Raw genomic sequence first — 25531 nt, 5'->3', positions numbered from 1 at the left:
GAATACAAGTTACCAGATCATTTAACAAATTGTTTAAGGCCAATTTTTGTCCACTTCTGGATCACTGTAAAAAAGACTTTGTGAAATGGTCCTCTCTGCCCCTATCTTCAGCAGGTCGCACAAACCTGATTAAAATGCTTGTTCTGCCACGGTTTCTGTATTTATTTTCATTTTCATTTTTATTAGAAAGAATTTTTTTACTAAACTGGACAGTCTAATTACTTCCTTTTTGTGGGCGAATAAGACCCCTCGCATTAGGAAATCTTTTTTACAGAGATTAAAATGTCAAGGAGGGATGGCATTGCCCAACTTTTTATTTTACTACTGGGCGAGTAACATTCAGAAGATACCCTATTGGCTATCTGGTGTAGATCCTCAAAACACCCCTTTGTGGGTGCAGGGGGAACAATCATGTACCAAATTCAAACTTAGCTCCTTAATTTGCTCCTCACTCCCCTTGGTGGGGAGAAATTATGTCTGTTCTCCCAATCCTGCACTAATTCACACTCTAAAAATTTGGGCCCAATTCAGGAAACATTTTGGTTTACAGTCAGCTTCCATTTTAGGACCTGTTGCATCCAATTGTTTATTTCCACCATCCCATGTAGACTCTGCCTTTTGTGTTTGGGAGGAGAAGGGGATTAGATGTCTAAAACATTTATATTTTAATAATACTTTTCGCTCTTTTGAAGATCTTAAACGTCATTTTTCTTTACCTAGTTCTCACTTTTTCCGATTCTTGCAGATTAGGAGTTTCATCAAGAAGGTCTTTGTCTCCTTTCCTGAAATTCCCCCTACTTCACCTATTGAATCTGTGCTTGACTTGAACCCACATAACAGAGGACTCATTTCAAACATATACTCTTTGATAATTTCTTTGATAAATCCACAGAGCCTGGATGATATTCGTAAAGCCTGGCAAAGTGATTTGGGTATAGAATTCACAGATGAAGACTGGCAAAATGCTCTAAATAGGGTCCCCTCCTCCTCTCCCTGTGCAAAGCATGGTGTAATTCAATTTAAAGTTCTTTATACACTCCATTTCACGAACTCCAAATTAGCCAAGATTTATCCGAATGTCAGCCCTGCCTGCAATAGGTGTTCACAATCGCCCGCGACAACCGCTCATATGTTTTGAGTGTGTCCAAAGTTGGAGGAATTTTGGAGAGATTTTTGAGTCATTTAAACATATATATGATATCTTGATTGATCCTGATCTTATGATTGGTATTTTTGGTGTGGTGCCTGAGGGTATAAAACTCAGAAATGATATATCTTCTGTTATTTCTTTTACTACACTACTGGCGAGGCATTTAATACTATTTCAGTGGAAAAGGGCAGACCCTCCAACCCATAGCAGCTGGATGGAAGAAGTAATGTTTCACATTCAGTTGGAAAAGATTAAATATACGATTCGAGGTTCGAAGTGTAAGTTTCAGGCTATTTGGTCCCCCTTCATAAGATATTTTGAACAACTCTCCTCCCTCTAAGATGGAGTGACATGCCTGAACCTCTTCTTATTTTCGTCCCCCCCCCCCCCCCCCTTTTTTAATTCTTTAAAATGTATATTGTATTTCTATTTATTTATTTATTTTTTGGTCTGGTATTCTTACAGCATGTACTTTATTTATTTAGTTCTTATTTTTTTGATGAGGGTTTACCCTTTTTATGGGCTTGGTGCCACATTTATCATGTTTATTAGCTACACGTTCACTTTCAGCCTTTCTTGTTAAATTATAATTTATGGACTAAACAAACATGGACACCTAATTCCTTTAATGTCAGTTCTGAACTGACAGAACTTTTGTTATTATATATTTTTTATTTTTTTATTGTTATTATTTATATATAAATATATGCCGTCAAGGGGTGGGGTGATGAATGTACTGTAAATGTTAAAACTTAATAAAAAAAAATCTTCAAAAAAAAAAAAGTAAACAAACAACTGTCACTTAGATATCACTGCGTTAATTCATGTCAAAATCAAACTTGAAATGGCCTGAAAACATGATGACTGTGGTGTTTTTTTAGTGAGCAATCAGCATGGTGAAATTAAAGGTACATCTTCATGTCTGTGACCACTGAGTACAAGCTTGATGACTGCTGAAAATAAATTGACTATTAAAAAGAAAAGCTGAAATTAGTTTATAAATAATATATATTTTGTTTAAATTGTTACTGCCTTTAGTTATTATTTTGGAATAAATGTAAAAATGCGTAAAAACACTAACTTGATGAAATTTATACTTGGTTTTAATAAATAAAATAAAAATGTAATGATTGTGTAAAAATACAAAATAAAATTGTATTTGGTCTCTCTTTTTATATAATGTTAACTTAACCAGGAAAATTGTGTAACAGGGAAATAAATGAGGACGATTTTAAAACACCACCGCACACCACTGAGATTATAATATACTTGCGTATAACATATTATATATATATATATATATATATATATATATATATATATATATATATATATATATATATATATATATATATATATAATAATACATATATACACGTACACAAGCATGCATATATTAATATATTCTCTTCATCAGACACTGATAATGGGAAACAGATCTTTGTCATCTACCTATTGTTGGAATGGTGGTAACAATTTCTCCAAGCTTCAGCTTATACAGAATCGTTGTCTTTCCAGCAGCATCAAGACCCACCATAAGAATCCTCATCTCTTTCTTGCCAAAGACTTTAAAGAGGTTTGCGAATATGTTGCCCATGTTTGAGAGATGCCTTTTTCACTCCACTGAAACTGAAAAGGACAAAAACTTAAAAAGCCTCTTCCTACAACAGGACCAAGTGTAAAATACTCAGAAACAAATAGTGTAAAAAAAGCGTAACTTATGCACCTATACACTTATGAACGAAGAGGCTAAACTTCAATATTTGTAACTTAAGTCCACAAAATGACAAAGCATACCTGATTCTCCAAGTGGATAACATGTACACAACAACCGACTCTTTAACAAACAAACAAAAAAACAACAACAGGAAACGCTGCAAAAAGTTCTCACGACTAAAACATGTTAAAGTATAATATTTCAATAATAAAGCTGATCTAACTCAACAGCTTGGAGAAGCATTTTTAAAATATTTAATAATAACTTCGGTAAAGTTGGTTTTATATTCGCACATTCGGATTCTGATAAATTCAGACTTTACAATAAATGTACATGATACTGAAAACCAACGATTGTCAACTTACAACATTTTTCACAGTCGATCAAAATAGGCAAGTATTGTTTTAATGGCATATTTACTTGTGAATGTCCGCTGAATGTCCAATGTTAGTGTGATTAACAAGGCTATTGAATACGGATGTCCGAATGTGTGAGTTTAATAATAAAGGCTGAAGGTGTTCAGGGGCAGTATTACAGAACCATCATTAGATCTCATCTGTATACCAATTTCCGTTAAATTTCAGCTTAATTAATCAAGTCTGATCTTCAGACGTTTTAGTAACATGTCCCCACGTTTCAATAATATTTTAAAATAAGTCGATTAAACTAGTTTTTGTGGCTGCCTATAATACTCATACATATAGCTCAATAAATACATAATTTTAATGTTGAGTACAATAGTTAGCTGATGTATGAAATCTAAATTACTTAAGAAGTAAAGTTGACTTAAGTCAACAGATTGTCGTTTCCTTTGTCACAGACAATCATATCTGACCGGATTTAATTCAACTGAACTCCGAAAATCTTTTTTTTTTTTTTTTTCACGGATGACACACTATAAGTGCAATTAGCGTTCTTTTTACAGTGTCAAAATTTCGAAAACAATAATTAAAGTTTAAATTAAATATATAAATATCTTTAATAAAAAAACAAAAAAAACACACTCACAGTTCAAGTTTCCTCCTTAACTTCGAGGCGTTTCCTCCCTCAAGATGTCGGGTTTCCGGCCACGTCAGTGCGTCTTGCATCACTTCCGTCGAGAAGGTGATAAATAGGCATGATTTAAATAGCAGAGAACTCTGTAAGTCAGGTTTAGTACTATACGTATGCATTTTCTAATGGGTTCTCTATGGAGTCAAAATAATGCCGCATATATACGCAAAAAATAAAGTTTTGCAAAAGAAAATAAAGTTTTGCAAACGGAAATTAAAGTATTGAGGAAAATAAATGTGCTTTTTGCAAACAAAAATAAAGAATTGAAAAACAAATGAAACGGCAGGTCATATTAATTTATTTGCAATGCTGCTTTTATTTTGCATGTCAGTCTAGTTTAAGCTTGCGATGCCGTTTTCCCTTTGCGCTTCATTCTTCTGCGCGTGGCACTGTTACGTTGTGGCGACGTATAGGCACCTTTCACTTTTCCGGTTGCCACGACGTAACTAGTTACGTCGCCACGACGAAAGTTTGGTCACCAAATTACGTTGCAGTTACGTAACAGTCACGTATTTTGGTTAGCTGGGTACTAGCCAATCAACTGACATTAAAAGATGTGCTATTGCTTAACTTTAAAATGCCTGCTTAATGTCCAAAAATGACAACCAGAGACAACTAATCAACACATTTCTCCTGTCATAAACACTACTGCTAAGATAATGACAGCATTATCCAAGTAAAACATATTGTTACAGAGTTTTGTCCCCCATAGAAATCCTTTATAAAAAAAAAAAAATGCATGATGCATTAAAGACAGTTAAATTAAAAGACCAAATTCGAAATTAAAAGATTAATTCAGAGTGCAAGCTATGGCCTATTATCAAACACTTTAATCATGTATTTTAATAGAAATTATAATATTGTAAGCTATCAACATGTGATAGATTGAAATATGCATTTAAATTCATAATATGCAATTAAATTCATAAATTCAAAAACAGTAAAAATATTTTACCTATGATCTTGTGAATGTTTAAAACTTTATAGAATGTACATATGTAATTTGTTTATCATTTTGAGTTCATCTGTGATCTATTAGTTGGGCACATTTAAGGTGTGTGATCGATTGCTCTGGCCTGCTGGAACACTAGGGGGAGATCTCGCGGGTTTCTTCATTCTACATAAAGTTCACAGTGGGGAAACAACCACGAGATTTATGTTTGTTCATCTCCCTCTTTTCAGGTATTCTAATGATAAACTGTTATAAGGTGTTAATGATATAATGTTTAAGAGTGTGCAGATGTTATAATGATACCGATTGCATTTTGTTAAAGATGTTTTAAAAGTTAATTATTGGTTTAGAGATGTACGAGCTCAGCCATGAGATGGCGTAAGGCCTACATAATGGTGCGAGATCACATGTAGAGTGTTTAATATTTGCGTATTTTGTATTTAATGTTTAATGTTGTTGGTTTAGTGCCAATTGGTTGAATTGCTTTAAAAACATGAATATATTGAGAAATGTGAAAAGTGAATTACAGAGAATCCAAGATATTGATGTATTTTCAGACGAGATAATTGTTTAAAGAGTATTAACATGTTATTTTGAATTGTATCAGATATTCTCATAAACAGCTATATAATATGTATTAATTAATGTATTATTTATAAATAACTGAAGATCTTATAAGTAACTAAAAATTGTATAATGAATAGCTTATGGTACTCATGGTAAAAATCTGTGAAATGAAAAGAGAAGATCATTGATGCTGTTTTGCAAAGTTTATTGTCAATTGTCATGAACAGATTCTACATAAAGTTCACAGTGGGGAAACAACCACGAGATTTATGTTTGTTCATCTCCCTCTTTTCAGAGGTATAACAAACACAGTCTCACCCCCTACTCGTCAAATGTCTGGTCAGTAGACCCTGGCGTCACTTTTTAACGCACTGGGTATACCTTTGGCGTTATTTTTCGACGTGCAGGGTAGTCCGATAGACTTCTATAGAACTCAACAGCGTTGACATTTGACGTCTTGGGTCAGCACACCGCAACCCGTTGTCTGCCTTATGGGTCGACACTACAATAAATAAAAATAAAAAAGGAATAGGCTACAAAAAATGATTTAGTAAGCATTTTAAGTAAGCATTTTAAGAGTTTTATTGTCATAGGTAGGACACTGCTTTAATTATAGCATGCTGGATAACGTTTTTATCGGAGGTTTGTTGATTTTAATAAATGTATATAATATGCTACGATTGAGTTCAATTAATCTTTTTTTTGTTGTTGTTTTATTAAATCCTCTAAATTAATAACGCTGACGTCAACGTATGGGCGATCCCAAGGTCCATTGCGATTTTCAACTCGGTAAGTAGAAGGGTTAACGTTAATTAATAGAGATGGATTACACATCAAAAACTGTTGAATCAGGACAAGAAGTTGTGTTTAGAAACTTTAGATTTGTAAGGTGGCCATTTCTGATGACTGATGATATTTCTGATGATATTTCTGATAAAAATATAGCTTTCTGCACCACATGTGCGGGCTAGCAAAGTTAGCTAATTGAATTCAAGTTCATTTTTTGTCGCAGATAATCATGTAAGGTACAATTATTGGGGAATGTAAGATTTTCAGTATTACATTAGCCCACAACTATTATCCAACATTATAAATGTTCAGAATGAAGAACGGTGTTGCCAGATTGGTTTGTTTTACAGCCCAATTGTTAAAAATCCACGCAAATTTATATAATGCACAACCAAAATAAATCCATAATTAACAATACAAATTAATTCATAACTACTACATTGTGGCATCACAATTTTTCAATATAAAATAAAACAATTCATATGTATAATGTAATAAGTAGTGCTGTCATAAATTATTGACTGATTCATATATATATATATATATATATATATATATATATATAAAGTAGCTTCCAAAATAGGTAAATTAGAAAATATTTAACAATGACATGTATGAAAAATGATCGATTATGCCAATAAGTTGTGTTTTGTTTGTTGACGCTGTCTAAAGTGCACTGTAGAAAATGTGTGTGTGTGTGTGTGTGGTGTAGATTTCAAAATGTCTCAAAGGAAGTTCAAGCCTTGCCCTTCCTGCCAAGCACCTAACCAGGTGAGGGAAAGTGGAATAGAGCATTATGTCCAATATTCAAATATGTGGTTTTAATGTTCTACATTTCTCATTATTGGGTCAATTGGACACTAAAGTATGCTCCTACTAAATGACCCTGTATGATATCTGTACTGTGTTACAAAACCGTGATAATGTAAGGCATCTGGTTGATATCAATTTTGATTGCTTGTTTTGCACCAAACGCCAGAGGCAACATTGATTAGAGTAGCCTGGGTGTCTCCTACATCTGCCACTTTCACTGTATGATTATAATAATAATAATCCTGTGTCAGTCTAGAGACGCATATTCTGAATTGCATTGTGCTTCATGTGTTCCTCTCTTTTCTGTATACAGCCAAATTAAACTGTATCTTGATTTGTAATTCTTATCTGTGACTGTGGATCTGATGTCTCACTTTGGTATACTTTTACCAACACAGGTGAGCCGCAAAACCTGCAGCTCTTGTTTTTCACCCATCTCCCAAAAAATCAAAGTAGCTGCCAAAAAAATGACCCGGACAGGAAGTGGGGGGAAAGGGTCCTAAAAAATAGAAATGCGGGAAGAGTGGTGGACTCTGCCCATATTGCAGTAAGTAGAAATGCTCATATTTCATCAAGCAATATGATTTGTTTCACTTTCATTAATATTGTGTGATAGGGCAAGGGCCTCATTTTACAAAAATAAGTTTAATCTGTCAGTGAATGAATTTAAGGTAGTCATAGATGGCATTGGTGTAACATATTATTTTAATTAATTTGTAATTTGCTTGACATGCATGGAATAGAATGCGCACGTGAACGCCATCGGCCTTTATTCAAGAACCGCCAAAATATCTTTATTCAAGAACCGCTATGAAGCCAAAACAATCTCTGTTACCTAAATTATCCGTTTATCACTGTAAAGCCGCTTTGAAGCAATCTACATTGTTAAAAGCGCTTTATAAATGAAGATGACTTGACTTGACTTTCTTTTTGACCAGGCGCTCATGTACATTTGTTTACATATACAACTGGCTACATTGTAAATATAACCTTGATTTAGTACCACACAGGTACTGCAGTATGCGTGTTACTGAAGTCTCTGTCTCTGCTAAAGGCAGATCACAGAATTCAGACCCATAGTCACTATTAAAGACAGTCTTGCATGATTATGTAAGTAGATAACATGCTCCTACTTGCATCTCACACTTATAGTGCCTTGCGCTGCATTATTTTTAGAGAAAGTGCATGACGACGTGGCAAAATAACTCAGGACATGCGTGAAAGCCATGCTGTGTGCAACATATATGTTGTTAAAAAAGAGTGTTTGGACCAGGTGGATAGGTGGCCATAAAGAGGGAGTCCAGTCAAAATGTATGTTTGTTATCATATTTTGTTTTGTGTGTGTCCAATCAATATAATTATTTTTGAAGGGTGTCAGGACTTTTAGTGTTCCCTTTAGAAACCCAGATTGCTAAATACTAGACCACCAGCATTACATGAATATTGTTTGTATAAAGCAGGGGTTCTCAAACTGTTTGTGCCAAGGACCCTTTGTGTGGGAGAACAATTTCCAAGGACCCCCTCATAATCAAAACAATTAAGCTTTTGCTTGCTACCATTTGTATACTTTGATGCCATTTCTATTCTCTGAAGTTGTGTCCGGGTTCACTATTCCGTGTTTTCTAGCTGGTGTGTACTAACTTGGTCTTTAGTCAACTTTGGATTTTGAATCACTTAATGATGTGGACTGACTCAAACATTTATCCACGTTCATCAGCTATCTTAATGGCAAATAAGCCAAGCTAAGCAGCAGGAAGAACATTTCATCATGACCTGAGTGAAGTGATTCAAGTGATTCACAACAGATTGACTTGATTAGTCATAATCACAAAAAAGTTAAATGTTAAAGTTTTAATTTATTAGTGCATTTATAATCAAGATTTTATATGTAGATTCTAGATCATTACATTGTCATTGATAAGCATTTCTTAACGATAAAGCACAACTTTCTCATTCAAAGCAAATCCACTTTGAGAACCACTGGTATAGAGTACATAGAGTTCACACTTACATCGATTAAACAGAGTAAAGATTATGCGTATTTGGCGTGCTGTCTGGGGGAGGGCTCCGAGCTTGGGATATTTAATGCAATTTTTTTCAATAGGATGGAAGATAATGCAGTGGGAATAACTAATGTTTGCTGTCTGCGTTTATTTATTACAGGTAAAAAAACTAAGTGCATTGGGCTATGTCCCAATTCTATTTTTCGGCAAGAAGGATAAGGCCTCTGGAAAGTGGGTGGCTGATGTGGTGACTCATCTGCCACCCACTGAGGATAACCTAAAAATTGTGGCCACCATGAGAAAGGCCTACAATTTTGTATTGATCAAAGAAGGTAGGATTTGTGTAATTTAAGTCATGACAGTTTTAAACTGGTTTTTTTTTATGATGGTGAAATATTGAAAATTAACATACACATACAATATTGTAGGGAACTCCACGACGACATTGCCCGAGCCCCAGCCTCAGGCCCAGACCGAGCCCCAGCCTCAGGCCCAGACCGAGCCCCAGCCTCAGGCCCAGACCGAGCCCCAGCCTCAGGCCCAGACCGAGCCCCAGCATCAGGCCCAGACCGAGCCCCAGCATCAGGCCCAGACCGAGCCACAGCCTCAGGCCCAGACCGAGCCCCAGCATCAGGCCCAGACCGAGCCCCAGCCTCAGGCCCAGACCGAGCCACAGCCTCAGGCCCAGACCGAGCCCCAGCCTCAGGCCCAGACCGAGCCCCAGCATCAGGCCCAGACCGAGCCACAGCCTCAGGCCCAGACCGAGCCACAGCCTCAGGCCCAGACCGAGCCCCAGCCTCAGGCCCAGACCGAGCCCCAGCCTCAGGCCCAGACCGAGCCCCAGCCTCAGGCCCAGACCGAGCCCCAGCCTCAGGCCCAGACCGAGCCCCAGCATCAGGCCCAGACCAAGCCCCAGCATCAGGCCCAGACCGAGCCACAGCCTCAGGCCCAGACCGAGCCACAGCCTCAGGCCCAGACCGAGCCCCAGCATCAGGCCCAGACCGAGCCACAGCATCAGTTCTTGGCCCTGGCTGAGTCCCAGCCTCAGGCCCAGGAAAAAGAGACATTTTATCTTTTAGATTTATACCCCGTCTCTCTCCCTGTGAAAGAACAACCCCCCCCAAAAAAAAGAAAGTGTAAGTGAACTGTGGTCTTAGCACACTATGTATGAATTTCCCCTTTTTGTAATCATTATTCATGAAATTTAAATTTCAGGTGAATTTAAATACAGTCAATTAGTTAATAGTGAGTAATTTTCAGTGGCCAGTCTGATACACAAAGGAGTTTGTCCTCGCATACATACCTTTCAGTACTGAACACACACTCTAGGAGTAAAGCAATGAGCAATACACACTTGAGGAGAGATGAATACATGCGCACACACACACACATCAATAGGCAGCCCAGGTAGCTCTTATTTTCTGTTCTGATGTTTGAGGACAATGTTAATGTTCATTTCAAGTTTTTTGACATTTATGGTTAATTAATATTTATTTATTTATTTATTTATTTTTGTCATTTAAGGTTGCCGGAAATGTAGTAGGCAAAAAGTTTTCAAATATGACTCCATAACAGGAAGAAGGATAAATGAGGTAAGAAATATATTTTTCATTAGGCTCTGATCATCTCTCCATTGTCTGTGGCTCATCTGGCATTTCACATATCACAAAATACTGACCATTTAAGCAAGTGGTAATTTGAGTCCATTTAAGTTCAACTGAAGGCCAAGTGGCCTTGCCCCAAAAATGATGATATTCAAAACCTGATTATATGTTTGTGTCTTTCTGTAGGGGCAAGCAGAAGTAAGGGTGAAATGGTTACCTTGCTCTGCATGGTAAGTACTGCTTTATATTGGTTTATATTGCCTTCATAAATGTCCTTTCTGTTTCCACTTTTAACCATCTCATAGGTGGTGGATAAAGGTTGGAACGTAAGGTTGGAATGTATATTGTAGCACACACAAATTTAAATGTACAGGTGGGTCTCAAAGTTTTGCAACCAACAAGCAGCGGTGAGAGAATTGTGATGTCCACTAGGTTTTAAGTCCAGAGTCAATGCAGCCTTCTACCTGGAGATTTTAGAGCATGGTTCCATCTGCTGACAAGCTTTATGTACATGCTGATTTCCTTTACCAGCAGGACTCTGCCCCTGCCACAGTGCCAAAACTGCTAGTAACTGGTTTGCTTAGCATGGTATTGCTGTGCTTAACTCATCACACCTGAACCCCATAGAGAGGACAATGATAGACACCAAACCTAACATTACAGACAACCTCAAGGTCACTATCAAAGCAACCTGGGATTCCATAACACCTCAGCAATGCCATACACTGATGGCCTCCATACCACACCACACTGATGCAGTAATTTGTGCAAAAGTAGCCAGACCAAGTATAGAGTGTATGCATTAACAATTTTTGATAAGTCAGATTTGTAAATTTATTTTCAAAAGGTCGACATTTCTGTATTCCTCTTTATTCTAATATTTTGAGTTGATGATTTATGGTTTTCATGAGCTGTAAGCTGTAATCATCAAGATTAAAACAACAAAAATTGCTTGAAATATTGCACAATATTGTAATTTTGGAGACCCATCTGTATATTAATTACACTGTTGGTTACACTGTTGGTATAGGTTGGATTAAATGCAGTGTCAAATATTGCCTACAGGATTTAGCCACTTGCTCTTTTCAGTACCATGCATAATTGCCCCTGTGTGATTATATGTAGGAAGTAGACATTCACCAATATATTGGCAGAACATCAGTATCGGCCAAGATCATCCTTGTTGACTGATATCGGCTATTGGCTAGTTAACTTTCTATGACTTTATCGATGAGAGTGGCTGATGTTTATCTGTTACATTGCATCAAGCACTATATATGTATAGGTTTGTATAAAAACAATGAAATACAAAACCGTACAATTTTTTTGAAAATATTTATGCTGTGAAACTATATATATAATTTTTTTTTTTTTTTTTTTTTTTTTTTTTTTTTTTTACTGATACAGTGGAAAAATCTGGGAGGAGACATGGGAGCCGGCCTGCCAGTTCCCACCAGGTGCCAACCATGTGTGACGTCACCCATTGGTCTGTAGTTCAATATGAGTTGAATACCTGCTATGAGTTGTCGAGTTACCCGTTACGGGCACAGCCATCCTGGTTGCGGATGTGACTATTTTAGATGAGAAGGAGGAGCCACGTTACGTTACACACTTTCAATGGTTTCCACCCTAACATGCTGTCATGCTGTTTTTTTTCTTTATTATTGATTTTTGTAAAAAAAAAGCTGTGTTCAAATAAATCAAAGTATACCTATATTTCTGTTTGTCTTTCCATTCACCTTGTGGGTTAGCCAATCAGCTGAAATCTTCTTCAACGCGTCAAATGATATATTGCAATATGATGCACAAAAGTATGTAGGAAGGTGGGACATGTTTTCATTTATATGAATTGACACCATTAAGAGACAATTGATTCCACCAGCTAAACCATATATATTATGGGGAAGCACAGGCGAAGCACTGCTACTTGGGCGCAGAGATATTTGTGGATTTCATCTGTTGCGTGATATCTCTGCGCCCAAGTAGCAGTGCTTCGCCTGTGCTTCCTCATTATATAGTCCCAAGTCAATATCTGCCTAGGAAATCGCCTAGTCTTATTCTGCATCGCTATTTGTATTCATTGTGAATACACAGGCCAGTAATTAAGTAATTAGGTGTTTTTTTTTTTTGGATCACTTTTACTCGGGACATGCTAGCTGGCAACATACGATTCCATTCATTATGCTAAGCTAAGCTAGCGCCGACCCTGCCAAACTAAAACAATGCATGCACTGAGACAAAAATGTATTTGCCCACATATCTAAATGTATGAAAAAGTTGAATAAGCCCTATTTCTAAAAACGGTGGAATGTTCCTTTAAGGGTCATGGGTTTGATTGTCCATTTCCAACTATCCTTTCACCCTCTGCCTTCTCTGCTATCCCTGGACTGTCCCTGTATTAAAAGCAATGGAATTGCCACAAAAGAAGTCAGTGGTAGTGGAATTGCAATGTTGGATTTTTGGATTTCTATTATGTTTGTATTTTTCTCTTACTCTCTTTGAAGATTGTAATATGCAAAGGCTTGAGGATCTTCTTCGGGATTCAGAGAGCATTGATGGGCAGGATTTTGCTCAGCAGCCACCATTGTCCAGTTGGTGTCAAAGACAGAAAGAGGTCCAACAATGTTGGCAACAGGCGAGGCCACAAAACATTGACAACTTGCTGTCAGCTGAGAACATCTTCCAGATGACATGTAATCACTGTCACGTGAGAGAAGCCATCATTCGTTGTGGGGAATGTTTGCCCTCAGAGTGGTTTTGTGCAGAGTGTGATCAGTTGGTACATAAACGCCACAAACTGCACAGTAGGCAAACCAGCATGTATGGCTTTTATAAATACATTCCTCCAACCGAGTTTGTGAAACTCCATGATGGCAAGTACATTGTCTGTGAACAAGGTTGGTGTCTCTTTTTCAATTGATTTGCATTTTTTCAGACAACATTAGTAAATCATGCATTATGTTTTCCAAGTACTTACTCACAGTCCAAACATTCTTTAATTTCATCCTGATTGTCTTTTGCTCTTGCAGAGTGTTTGCTGCCAACAGCCTTTCCTCAAATGATATGCTCCTGTGACACTCATGAGGTTGCCATCTCTGTTGGTAGAGAGTGTGTTTAAAACATTTTTCTTTCTTCTTATCTTTAATCTAGGAAATGCAGCATCCAGTCCGGTTGATGCTCATGGTTTGCAGATCTCCATCGAAGCACTCTTTGTGAGTATTTCTCTGAAGAAGCACTACCTTTACAGACAGAATGGTATGTATTAGTAAATGTAAGTAATGCAAATGCAAATTGAAGATATATTGGTTCTGTTCATTAAATGCCATGGCAGCTCTTTTGTAATAGCATTGTTTTTGCTCTTATTACAGACCGCAACAAAAGGTGTCAGAAGATTAGTCAGAAGATTGCCCAAGAAAAGAAACGCTTGCTAGAAGAGATCCAGAGATACAACCAACAACCTGATGGTGATCTTGTGGACACAATCTCAGTTGTGCAGAAACTCTCCAACAAAGCTGCAGAGAGCATGATCTGGCCTTGGCAGGAACAGAACACAGGTGTTGTATGAAGATTTAACTTTTAGTATTTATTTAAAATGTATCATCATCAAATTTGCTAATTAATGTATAATGTTTTCATTCCTTCAGATGGTGTCGACATTATCACCAAGAAGAAGCTCTTTGACCAATGCTTGTCTCACGACTGACAGAAGAAAAACAGATCCTTGTGAAGGAGATGATGCAGCACTGTCAGTACCTTAAGGACTCAGCAGAAAAGGTTCAGTCACTGATGGCCACCGTTTCAGTGTGCACACAAACAGCAAGTAAGTCAAACTATCTTGCTTTATGCATTTTAACATTCATAGGTCAAACTATTTTCAAGTGAAAAGCAATCATGCCAGTATTGGCTCAAAAACTAAGAATAAATAGCCTTCAAAGATTATTTTAATTTGATAATTTGATTTTGTATTGAAGATTCGTCTTAACATAAATAAGCTCTCTCTGATTTAATGTTTAGTGTGACGGTAATTCCATTATTCTTCATGTGTGGACTTATAGGCTATACGAATGGATTCACAGAGGAGGGGTCCAAGGGCCTCATCAGTCTACTTAAGAGAAGACTGCAAGACCTCAGACTCAGACAGCAGACTGTAGCAAGCACATACAGAGGCCAACTCCTAGGCTGGTGGAAGAGGAGGAAGGGGAAATGGATGAAGAATTGGATTGGCTATGTGACATCAGCTATGATGATTATGATGATGATGATGCAGAGTTGGGGACTCGAATCAGACTCAGGTCACAGTTGTAATCACTTTTGCTTTGACTTGTACTTTGATGATTTGAAAAGGTTTCTAAAGTCTTGACAAAAGTCTTGACTGTCATTTTGTAAATTAGTTCAATTGCTACATATGTTCTCATATTCTACTCTCTTTAATGTTACTGGAATTGTGATAGTCAAGGTTATGTATGCAACTTATAATGTCTGTAAATACTTGCTGATAACTGTATATATGTAAACAGAAATACAAATGTGATTTGTCATCTGACTATTGAGTTGACTTTGGCTCATCAACCCTTAGGATAAGAGAGAACTGGGAACTTTCAGATTCAACCTGAACTACCAACATTTTGGAACATTAGAGGTCACAGCAGGTCCCATATTAAGATGTACGAAACTTACATACTGATTACATACAGTAATCATTTATTACTGTACAGATTACATACAGATTACTTTGAAATGCACTGAATACAAACAACATGACAATATTAGTAATCAGTTATGCAATATACATTTTAGCAACAACCCAAGCCCATGCAAAGTAAAGGTAATGACCATATCCATCTGGACAAGTGGAAAGATGAACCGGTAACACTTACAAATACAATACAGGTACACTAATATGCATTAATTCATGCATACCTAATGCACAGATAATCATGAGTTAATGTATGACTCATTAAGAACTAAACCATTTATTAATGATCACTGCATCAGCAACTAACGAACATTCTATATGATTCATAGATTAAATAATATATGAATTGCTGTTAATTAAATATGACATTGTGTTAATTCCCAAATAACATTATATTAACTAATAATGTAAATTAATGTGTTAATTATCACAATGGGTCAAAGTCATGCATTTCAACTTTCAGTTGTCTGATTTAATTAATCATTAGCTAACGATTTGCAAAAGCATCATGTTATGACTTTACTTGTTGAGGCACATGACTATTAACTTAATTAATTCAAAAGCCATAACCACAAAGACACATGACTCAACAATTAGTTAATGACCAGCACAATTGTATTTTGCAAATATAAACAAAGTTATAATTTCATGCTCAACAAAAATTGGGACAGAGGCATGTTTACCATTGTGTTACATCACCTTTATAACACTTTCTAATCGTTTGGGAAGCCACGCTGTTGTTAAATACAGAGGATGCAACAGGGCCTACAGTATGTGTACCATCATAGCAGCATTAACATAAATAGTTATGCTTATAAGCCATGTGTGTGTCCCAAACAGAAATACGTGTGTGTGTGTGTGTGTGTGTATACTTGTTTATATTATTATCCATTATATAAATGGATTAATAAACATACTAAATGATGTTTTTGTGAGAAAGTAAAAGTGTGCACAGTTTCCTGTGATGGTTAGGTTTAGGGTTAGGGGTAGTGTAGGGGGATAGAAAATACGGTTTGTACAGTATAAAATGCATTGTGCCTATGGAAAGTCCCCACAATTCACAAAAACGTGTGTGTGTGTGTGTGTGTGTGTGTGTGTTTTTCTAGCCTGGTGGGGTGTGTGTGTGTGTGTGTGTGTTTTTCTAGCCTGGTGGGGTGTGTGTGTGTGGACAAGGTATTCCTCATGTTGTGGGGTCATTAATTAATCTGTTTACACATTCAGAAACAAACAAACAAACAAACATGTTCACTTTATATATTGACACCTCAAAGTGCTCTCTGAAACTAGACCTGAGATGGCCTTATGTCCATGAAATGAGAAAATTAAAATTTTGTTGTACAGCTAAACCAAATACATTTTTGGAAAGGTCTTGACCTGGAGAGTAACATATGTTAATATAAAAATTCTATATAGCTCCTACTTTGAAATACTGACCTTTGAAACTTCACCTTGGTGCATGTTTGAAGGCTTATAATTCAGCAACAAAAGGGGCTACATATATGGGATAAACTGGTATAGAGAGCTCTTTACCTCAGCTATCATACTGAGGTATATACAGTATAGGCAACAACTAGGGGCGCTGTCAAATATGGTTAAAATGTATTTAAACCCACTTAACAATTACATATTTAAAATCTGATTACATAGATGTGTTTACCATACCCCTAAACCCCTCACTATACTTTCAACTAACTATTTACAACCTCAAATTCTAAGGAAAATACAAATTTGGTAAAAACTACAATTCCCAATAGCCACACCATGCAGCTTGATACAAATGAGCACTACAGTTGTAGTTCTTTCGGTTTGCAAATTAGGGTTGTAAACTAGGGTTGTAAAAAGATATATCTACTGAATATATCAAATATCTAGTGCAGTCAAACTAGTAATTACACTGCATTTAGATAATCTGTGTTAACAAAAATTTAAAATGTTGGTTTATTTCAGATATTTTAGCCAAACAGTAGAACGCGCAAACTCCGCCCACAACACGAGGCACTTCCATAACCTTCAGCTACAAAAAAGAAAAAAAAACATATTTCTCAGAATCGAAGGAGAAATTATTAAATGTGATAGCATTAACATGAACATATCGTATTGTTGACTTATCATATTGTTTTTTTCTGTGGAGAAATGTAATATAATTATATATAAAGTGAAGAAAATACTTCCGGGCGGAAGTACGTAATGCAAGCTACGTGGTTTCAGCTGCGTCAATAGCAACCGCCATAGCAACAAAAGATAATCTTCGTTCAATGAATGTATATTATCTGTATCTTTAGTTTTGTAAAAATAAAATGCACATTTCTCACTACAAAGCAGCCAATTGGAAAAGGAAGAGAAAACTACGAGAAAAGTTGCTCATCTAACGTTACATAGGCCTGGATCTGGAGCATTTCAAGCCAATAACGCCTAACGTTAACTGTTATGTCAGAACCTACTGTATGTGACACACTGTCTGGCTGATTATGACAGTAAAATCATTGTATTAATAATTTATTAAGTACTATTACTTTTTTTATTGACTTCTCAGGTGTGCTGACAATGGTTGAAAACATGGCTATAACTCATGGGAAAGCTGTTTTGTAGTCAATACACTTAAATGTTCCTTTTTATTTGTTACAAACTTATATAGTGTATAGCAATAAACTTCATTTACACATGGAAAACATATTGAGGGCAAGCTCCATTTTACAAACGTGTCTTTTTTTTTTCAAAAACAGTGTAGATACAATAATATGGTTAGTGTCAACTGTAAGGTTATTCATAACACCAAAGCTGGCTATACCTTGAGAACTACAAGGCTTTAAAATGTTACTTAGACAGCAGCTTGTACGAAAACAGTGTTTATTGTCCAAAATTAAGGAAACATTTTGAATAATGAAGCAGAGATTTATAAACAAATAATTTTTATTTACAACATTAGAAGAACAGTAGAACTTTATTGTTGTCCACATGGCCACATTTTTTTGTTTCTTGGAACCAGCAATGTGACAACAGTCAACAGACCTTCTTCTATGACACAGTCATTCCTATGTTCCCAAGATGGGGGCCAGGCCTTTAGGCTGAAAGAAATGGCATTTAATTTCTGAAATATGTTAAATATAAGGATGGTCTCTGTTAAACCTGTTAAGCTTCTACAGATTTCCCTGATAGAATGGGGTGGAGAAAGCAGAACGCTTAAGAGAATTTATATTTATATCCAAAATATAATTGTCACTTTGTAATGACATTTTTAAACTGTTTACATTACAAAGATTTGTATATCAGAAATATATGAATGTATGAAAGCGGGCATGCGCGTCACTCAGCAGAAAAAGGGAGAAAGGAAAAAAGAGACGCTGTACGGATGATAAGCCAGTTGAGATTGTGTGTGTACGTTCTTGAGAACCGTAAGTCGTGTAACTTATGTTGTCAGTTCATTTAAGCCTGGTCTTGCAAATTTAAATTAAGTTAACTGGTGATTTTTTTGGACGTGCCCCCACTGCTAACAAACCTAAAAAACTAAAAAGGAAACACTGACAAATATAAGGAATCAAGAGAAAAGTGAGTTAATGCTCATTTCTCACTTTGAGAGCTCCTCATACTCAGTTGTCTGACAGTTCAGAATCACTGTCGTATCCATCCCAATCATTCTGGAAGTCCATACTTGTTCCAGTCAAAACTTGAGCATAACAGTCTCTTGCATGCTTCATCATTCTGGTGACTTCTTGCTTTTTTCTCAAAGTTAAGCTGAGGAAACCCTTGATCCCTTCTTCGTTTAGAGCCCACAGCTCACCTTATGGGAGTAAAACAAAAAATTATCAGAAAAAAAAATTACAATGTACAGTATAGTATTACAACACATTACTTAAATACGTACTTTTCAATGCCTCACTGGAAAGCTGGCATGACATCTCCTTGAGTGTGTCTGCACGAGTGGAGAGAGATTTCCAATGCTTTGCCATCTCAGAAAGAACAATCTTCTTCTCCTCCTCAAGTCTCCTTATTGCCATCACAACATCAAACGCCTTCCTCTTGGTTTTCAAATCTACAGCGTCTGGGATACAGTTGTGGAAAATAAGTGAATTGTAAGTATTTTTCAAAGAATTTCTGAAATAATCTGTGATAAGGCATAATTGGTTTTGTGCTACTATGTGAATCAAACAAAATTGTCAACAGATTTGTGTACATACCACGATGTGAAAGTTGCCATGGCCAAACTGTCTCGTCAGAGAGAATGATGTCAAAGGCGATTCTTTCTGTATCTGGAACCATACTGTTGTATTTTTCAACAACAGAGCTAAGAATGGCCTTCTCCTCTCTGATTTTGCGCCGAATCCATGCCCGACCTTTGCTGCCATCGGTGTCTTTGTAAAGGCGCTGGGACCTTCTTTTAATGCTGGCCACCAGCACCTCCATTCTACTGGTCACCGCGTCAAGATCGGCATTCTTCTGGGATGTTGTTGCTGAGAAGAAAAGAAATGCAAACATTTTGCTTACATTTTCATGACAGTAACTGAAATGAGCTAAGTCTCAATGTAACAGAATGCCACAGGGAAATCATAAGGATTATCCCTCTTTGCTTCCTTTTTTTTCTTTATAAAAGAAAAGCTCTTGGAGGAAGGACAGGTGAGTCTCAATAATCATTTCATATTTCTTAGCGTGTATAGGAAGTATGTAACAGGGTACCAAAGAAAATGACAACGTAGCCAAGATAGGATCCGCTAACTGCGAGAAATGTCCAATGTTCCAACTTTTGGACTGTGAACCATTCAGGTACTTTCAGGGCACTTTGTTTCGGCATGATTTCCAGTGTGCATGCATTACATACTACAATTTGACATTTTAATTGCATAAGTACATGACCAAGAAAACATTGTATGTATGATTTAATTTTAAAACAGTAATTACTTGCAGAAGCATGTCTCCCATTATTCTGCAGAACTGAGACATTAAAGTAATAGTATAACTCTCACCTTCTGCCCACTCCTTAATATCAGTGACCCAGCCCTCAACTTCAACCTGTGTCACTGCCAGCTGGATTCTCATGCTTTCCAGGTCCTGAAGTTGGCTCTCCAGGCGTTTTGTGGCCTTAAATAACAAAAAAAGGAAATGAAAGAAGAAAAATGTTATACCTACAAAAATATACAATAGAAGGTATTTACAATATAAGAAAATAACAATACTCATCTCTACCTTCTGATATCGGCAGGCAAGTGAAGTAGCCAAGTTCTTAAACTTTTGCTGATTCCAGCGCATGGCCATCAGTGTAAGCATGTCTGTACGTCCTGCAAAAAAAAAATAAATAAATAAAAAAAATACACTAATCTGTGTTGTACCACATGTCCCTCACCACATTTTCTTGTAACACTTTCAATCTAAGTAGTCCAGTGTGTGGTTACCTTACCTGCTTTGGACATGTGCTTCGTGGTCACAGCAATCCTAGAGAGGAAGGCGTTACACTGCTCAACCTCCTCCCCAAGTGTCAATCCGGCCCCTTGCTGGTAAGCTCCACTCCATTTAACCTATTAAAGAAAATTCTTAAAAGCTGCCAACATACCTTTGCAGGTGTTTAGGGACAGTCAATGACATGGTAATGTTTTCTTACCTCACATTTAAAATCATGGGCTTTGGCATGAAACACAGAGAGAAACGGTTTCATGCTAAGTAGGTGCTGGAGCTCCGGGCAGCTTTTTGCCACTTTGTTGAGGTAGGGCCAGTACTTGCAGGTTACATCCATGGCAAAAAAGCTTATTGGCTTATTTGCCAGCTTGTTCTGCAGGTAGAGGGGATAAGCATAGATTTCTCCCCTGAACATGTTGAGAGCACCAAGAAAAACTCCATGTCGACAGACTGCAAGCTCAAGTCCCTCCTCATCAATTTTACTTGAGGATCTCTGAGACGTTTCCCTGGCAGCTGACCACTCCCCTCCACAGACACCTCTTCCAGAGACCTACAACATGGAAAAAGGTTAATATAAATAGTCAGGACTCACCCAAACAATGTCAACTGTAAGATGTTATTGGTGGTGTTTTTAGAAATATTATACAACAAGTTTACATGGTTGGTGGTAGAATGAATGTAATCCACAAATCTCTCTACTTCATCATCTTTTGCAATGAAGATGCCATCAAATAAGGCTTGTTCTTCAGATCTAAATGAAAGAAAGGTACACATTGACCTTCAATATGACACAGCAAAGGTTACTTTAACAACAGTGCAAATTACACACATTTTGTAAGTACCTTGCTGCATTCTTAAAGCGGTAGTGCTTGCGATTTCCATCCACAGAAACAGCAAGCATGTCTGGGGTGCACGCAGGACAGACAAAATGCTCCTCCCTGCAGATCTTATCCACCTCAAATCTAACAGCCTCCCACTCCAAAAAGCTTTTTCTGAAGCTGTCTGCTGTGATCTTCCCAGTCTGTTTCAGAACAGTAAAACATGTCAACATAATTCACAGTAAAGTTAACTAAAGTTAATAAGGTCAAAGGTGACACCAAATCCTCCAGCATCGAGCCTCCACAGGCAGCTGCTCATCACAGGCAGCCCAGTGCATCATTGGAAATCTTTTGGAAAACATCACGACCAAAGTCTCCAAAAAAAAAAAAAAAAAAAAGACAAATTCCACAGCAAACTCAACTCCCACTGCAAACTTAACCAACCATGTCTTTATGGACCTATTTTTTTTTTCTGAATGCAAACTGCATGACTAGAATGTGACAAGGACATCACTACTTGATCTTATACAACAGGTCTAATGTTTTGAGTGATTGAGTTGATAAATTGCTCCAATACTTTTGTACATGTAGTGTACGAATTTAGATTTTTTACTGAGCGGTAGTTTTTACACAAAGACTTTGAATCTTAGATGATGTTCTATAGATGTATCAAGTACAGCTGAATCACTGTGTTTTGATATCATCAACATGCTCCAATTATAATAATCAATGTGCTGATAATGTCACCATAGTCATTCTGTGATACACGTCAATACTAGTACTAGTTGTTAGTGATTCCCACTACTAATACTCACACGGCCAAATCGGACAGTTCGTTGATCAAGCATTCTTAAAAATGCTTGGCAGGACAGTCCTGGTGCTGCCATCTTCAACTCTTCATATGAACAAAACACATCTGTAGCGTACACCGTGGAAAAGTGAAGGGAAGGCCAGTAGTCATTTCGGACCAGGTCATCCACTCCAGCGCTCCAAGTGGCTTTGCATGCCTCGCATTTCATCTCAGGCATACTGAGATCATATCGTCCTGGAAAAATCAAGAACACATTGGATTATGCACAACAAATGCATTGGGAACTAGAGGCACCTCCCACATGTCCCGACACAAAAGACTGCAGCGCGGGACAGGTTTTGAAAGCTCTATGCGGGACTGGCCGGGATTAGACAGGTGTGTTTGCTGGTGCGGGAGGAACAGATGATTCACTGCACTTCTGCAAATGAAATATGTGTTTAAAACAACATATACAAATGAGAAAGTAGTGTATGTAATTATAGTTCAGCTAGATAATCTATTAGGCAGCAATAAAAAAAAAAGATAAAAAAAGAGGTTTAAGCAGCCTAACTGACAGTGTTGTTTACGTGGTTTCAATTCTTTCCTGCTGCTCCGTTGTTGGAACTTGAAATTGAAAGCATGACAGAAGAAGAGGACACCACTGGGCTACTTCAGATATTTGTGAATTTCTAAAGAAAAGTAGCCTACATTACTATCACCCATGTAGTACATTCAGAACCAAGAAACTTAAAATCAGACATCTGGCAGTCTTTCTCAGTTGTCAAGTGCCTCTTTCGTGAGACAGAACACAAAACTGAACATCCCTCCTGCCTATCCTGCGGTCTTTCACAGGCGGGAGATGCACATAAGGTTATAGATGCGGGCGGGAGCGGGACTAAACCGTCACATTATTGCAGAACGGGACAGAATATTGTGGGAACGGGGGGATGCAGGACTGAAAACCCTGCCCAGCTCAGACCACTATAGGGAACATTTGAATAGAAATAGATCAGGACACATTTACAAAGCCAATAGCACAGCCTTGTTTTTTTATTCAAATAGGACAAGGGAGAGCCCTATGGGGTGGAATCAGGTTAAAGTCCAACCCAGGTCCCTATCAGCACTTTGCCCACAATGTGATATGGATGCTACAGCCACTTGATTGGGAATGTTCCCTTAAGTTCATTTTATTCTTACCATTCATTGTAACCACAGCAACAACTTTTCCTGGGTTGACACTCAACGATCCTGGAGAACAACTACATATTTTCTCGGGCATCTCCAACGGCACAATACACACTGAAAGACACATCATATGCAGGGATTAAAGACATGCATCATCCTATGTACTAACTGGGAAGTATTCTGTAATGATTTTTTTTTTTTTTTTTAAATCAATGATTTGAAAAGCTTTAAAAGATAAAAGGTCATTAAGTGTGTTTCAGAGAAAGTACTCAACAGATTCCTGTGAAGCCTATTATACTGTGAAGTTATTTAAATAAACTGAGAATGGGACTAGGGCTGCACAATATATAATTGTGCTTTTTCTGACAGATAAAGCGATTACCATTTCCAATGATTTTTTAATGTGAATGATTTGATTCAGTTCAATATTCCAAATGTCTCTTTAATTTGTGCCACCTCTTATAGGGAAGCACAGCCAGTGTACAAGAAGACAAACACCCACTGACCGACTGAAGTTCACCAATCAGAATTTTTGTACCCTTCACACATTACGCACACCCACCAACCAGAAGTTGCACAGTCAAGGAGGATGACGTGAATATAAAAGTCAAATGTCACCTATTCATGGTTATTTGCTAAGACTGCTGCCACATTGTTGGCAGATCTGAGTTGTCGCATTTTGTTGTGCCACCATGGTATTCACCAGACAGGGTCTCTCTTTCTCCCACCTCTCTGAGAGGAGACTTTTTCGAGTAGACCAGTCTGAGGAAGCTCGTGGTGGTGCTGGTGCCGTTTCCTGATCATCCAAGTCATCACCCTGTGAGTGGTTTAGCTCTTCAAGGAAAGTCTCTGTTAAAATAGTACATCGTATTTAAAAACAATTTTCTACACTATCAGAGTGTGCAACATGGATGTTGTCGGCTATTCTGACGCAAAAACATGTAATTTACATTCTAATTATTAGAATCTATAAACATAATGAACTAATAGAGACAAAATAAAGAACATACCAACAGTGTCAGGAGGACAGTAGTTGGTCATCTCATTGCTGCTGTCCAACATCCTAGTATGAGCACCAGTCTTACGACTGTAGCTGTGACTAGTAGCTGTAGCAGAAAATAAAACCCAAATCAACCTTTAAAGCATTACAATTCCATAGATTTTGACAAGCTCATTTTATTCCACACAATGATACAAACTTCTATTGGCCCAATTTCGTTGTCTATACCACTTTGGATGAGTATGTAATAAAAACCTCATATCTCATACCAGACACGTTACTGATTCGTGTATTCAATCCCAAGTGGTAAAAAAATCTATATCTCCGTATTAGATATATGTGAAAAAATCACAGGAGTTCTCCTTTAATTAATATGACTGAAAAAAGAAAACTGACCTGTTTGGTTTCGGGATGATCTTGGTCTGGCATAGACAACATTTCCATCACTGTCTCTCTTCAGCCACCTGACAGGTTGATGGCTGGTGGATGGTGCTGCCTCCTGTTCTCCCGGCATCTTATTGATGAAATCTTCCAAGGTCTTGAGTTCATAATTTAATTTAGAATGTTCAACAAGCTCATCAAGCTCATTAAGGACCTGTTCGAAATTGGAATGGTCACTCATGATGAACAAGGACAAACAAGACAACACTAAAGGGATAGGGGGGAAGAGCAAAAGAGCAAGAACAACAGAGAACCAGATGGACTGACAACAATTAACTAGACAAACGTGGCTCTAAAAAGTGCCTTTGTTTTTGCTTTGTAACGAAGCTGAAGTTTTAAAGTAAATGATGAAGGGACTAGGGGACCTGTTGAGAGAAGGGAAAGAATGTAAATTCAGATTTGAAGATCATGCTACATACAACTATAAAAATACTTAAGAACTTGAGAAAACGTTGGTCTAGTTTGCCCATGCTTTGGGATGTGGTGGAGGAGGTCTGTGGGTGCTTATATAAATATTAGGCCAGAATACTGTAGGCCTGGGTGTTGCCTGCAAACTCACAATACAATA

At 37.3% G+C, this 25531-nt stretch overlaps 3 protein-coding genes and 1 long non-coding RNA gene across 9 annotated transcripts in view; 2 read left to right on the top strand and 2 right to left on the bottom strand.

Moving 5' to 3' along the window:
* arf1 (ADP-ribosylation factor 1) overlaps positions 1 to 3983 on the bottom strand; it is a 152783-nt gene extending 148800 nt beyond the window's left edge. The window contains exons 1-2 of one of the 2 annotated variants that reach the window (XM_067363822.1): positions 3876 to 3983; positions 2603 to 2779 (exon numbers count right to left, since the gene is read on the bottom strand). In XM_067363822.1, the coding sequence (XP_067219923.1) occupies positions 2603 to 2747 (145 nt within the window). In that variant the 5' untranslated portion in view covers positions 2748 to 2779; positions 3876 to 3983. The remainder of the gene's footprint in view (positions 1 to 2602; positions 2780 to 3875) is intronic. The other variant, XM_067363821.1, reaches the window with a different exon arrangement.
* Positions 3984 to 9840: 5857 nt separating this feature from the next.
* LOC137003613 (uncharacterized) lies at positions 9841 to 12561 on the top strand. Its single transcript, XR_010892007.1, has 4 exons — positions 9841 to 10180; positions 10569 to 10636; positions 10835 to 10878; positions 12056 to 12561. It is a non-coding gene; the product is annotated as an uncharacterized lncRNA (long non-coding RNA).
* A 63-nt stretch (positions 12562 to 12624) lies between these two features.
* On the top strand, positions 12625 to 15364 carry LOC137003081 (uncharacterized). 3 transcript variants are annotated; one of them, XM_067363118.1, is made up of 5 exons: positions 12625 to 13545; positions 13799 to 13903; positions 14017 to 14202; positions 14293 to 14468; positions 14704 to 15364. In XM_067363118.1, exons 1-4 carry the CDS (start codon positions 13056 to 13058, stop codon positions 14349 to 14351), a joined length of 840 nt encoding a protein of 279 aa, XP_067219219.1. In that variant the 5' UTR covers positions 12625 to 13055; the 3' UTR covers positions 14352 to 14468; positions 14704 to 15364. The 3 variants fall into 3 exon arrangements, 1 of the variants encoding a protein (XP_067219219.1); XR_010891943.1 differs by having other exon boundaries at positions 12634 to 13545; positions 13799 to 13860; positions 14704 to 15356; XR_010891942.1 differs by having other exon boundaries at positions 12638 to 13860; positions 14704 to 15332.
* A 2929-nt stretch (positions 15365 to 18293) lies between these two features.
* LOC137003397 (uncharacterized) lies at positions 18294 to 25317 on the bottom strand. 3 transcript variants are annotated; one of them, XM_067363539.1, is made up of 15 exons: positions 24919 to 25317; positions 24533 to 24628; positions 24251 to 24371; positions 23535 to 23636; positions 22363 to 22592; positions 21572 to 21750; positions 21387 to 21480; positions 20935 to 21279; positions 20734 to 20851; positions 20523 to 20614; positions 20303 to 20417; positions 19520 to 19792; positions 19207 to 19383; positions 18914 to 19122; positions 18294 to 18409 (listed from the first exon to the last, which is right to left on the bottom strand). In XM_067363539.1, the coding sequence occupies exons 3-14, from the start codon at positions 24333 to 24335 to the stop codon at positions 18932 to 18934; spliced, it is 2001 nt and encodes a 666-aa protein (XP_067219640.1). In that variant the 5' UTR covers positions 24336 to 24371; positions 24533 to 24628; positions 24919 to 25317; the 3' UTR covers positions 18294 to 18409; positions 18914 to 18931. The 3 variants fall into 3 exon arrangements, with proteins under 3 accessions (XP_067219640.1, XP_067219639.1, XP_067219641.1); XM_067363538.1 differs by having other exon boundaries at positions 18381 to 19122; XM_067363540.1 differs by lacking the exons at positions 24533 to 24628; positions 24919 to 25317 and having other exon boundaries at positions 18381 to 19122; positions 24226 to 24346.
* Between the last annotated feature and the right edge of the window lie 214 nt (positions 25318 to 25531).

Source organism: Chanodichthys erythropterus, chromosome 16 (assembly GCF_024489055.1).
Source record: "Chanodichthys erythropterus isolate Z2021 chromosome 16, ASM2448905v1, whole genome shotgun sequence".
Taxonomy (NCBI): domain Eukaryota; kingdom Metazoa; phylum Chordata; class Actinopteri; order Cypriniformes; family Xenocyprididae; genus Chanodichthys; species Chanodichthys erythropterus.
The sequence above is the reverse complement of the archived record's forward strand: the minus strand, read 5'-3'. Positions and strand labels throughout refer to the sequence as shown.

Bases quoted from the DNA above. Each gene is read 5' to 3' on its own strand.
- LOC137003081 (XM_067363118.1), top strand. From the start codon at position 13,056: ATGGAATTGCCACAAAAGAAGTCAGTGGTAGTGGAATTGCAATGTTGG. The intron at 13,904-14,016 runs GTATGTATTAGT...CTCTTATTACAG, and splicing joins CTACCTTTACAGACAGAATG to ACCGCAACAAAAGGTGTCAG. The intron at 14,203-14,292 runs GTGTTGTATGAA...TCATTCCTTCAG, and splicing joins TTGGCAGGAACAGAACACAG to ATGGTGTCGACATTATCACC.
- LOC137003397 (XM_067363539.1), bottom strand. From the start codon at position 24,335: ATGACTTGGATGATCAGGAAACGGCACCAGCACCACCACGAGCTTCCT. The intron at 21,280-21,386 runs GTAAACTTGTTG...TCCATGTTGTAG, and splicing joins TTCATTCTACCACCAACCAT to GTCTCTGGAAGAGGTGTCTG. The intron at 20,615-20,733 runs GTAAGGTAACCA...TTTTTTTTGCAG, and splicing joins GAAGCACATGTCCAAAGCAG to GACGTACAGACATGCTTACA.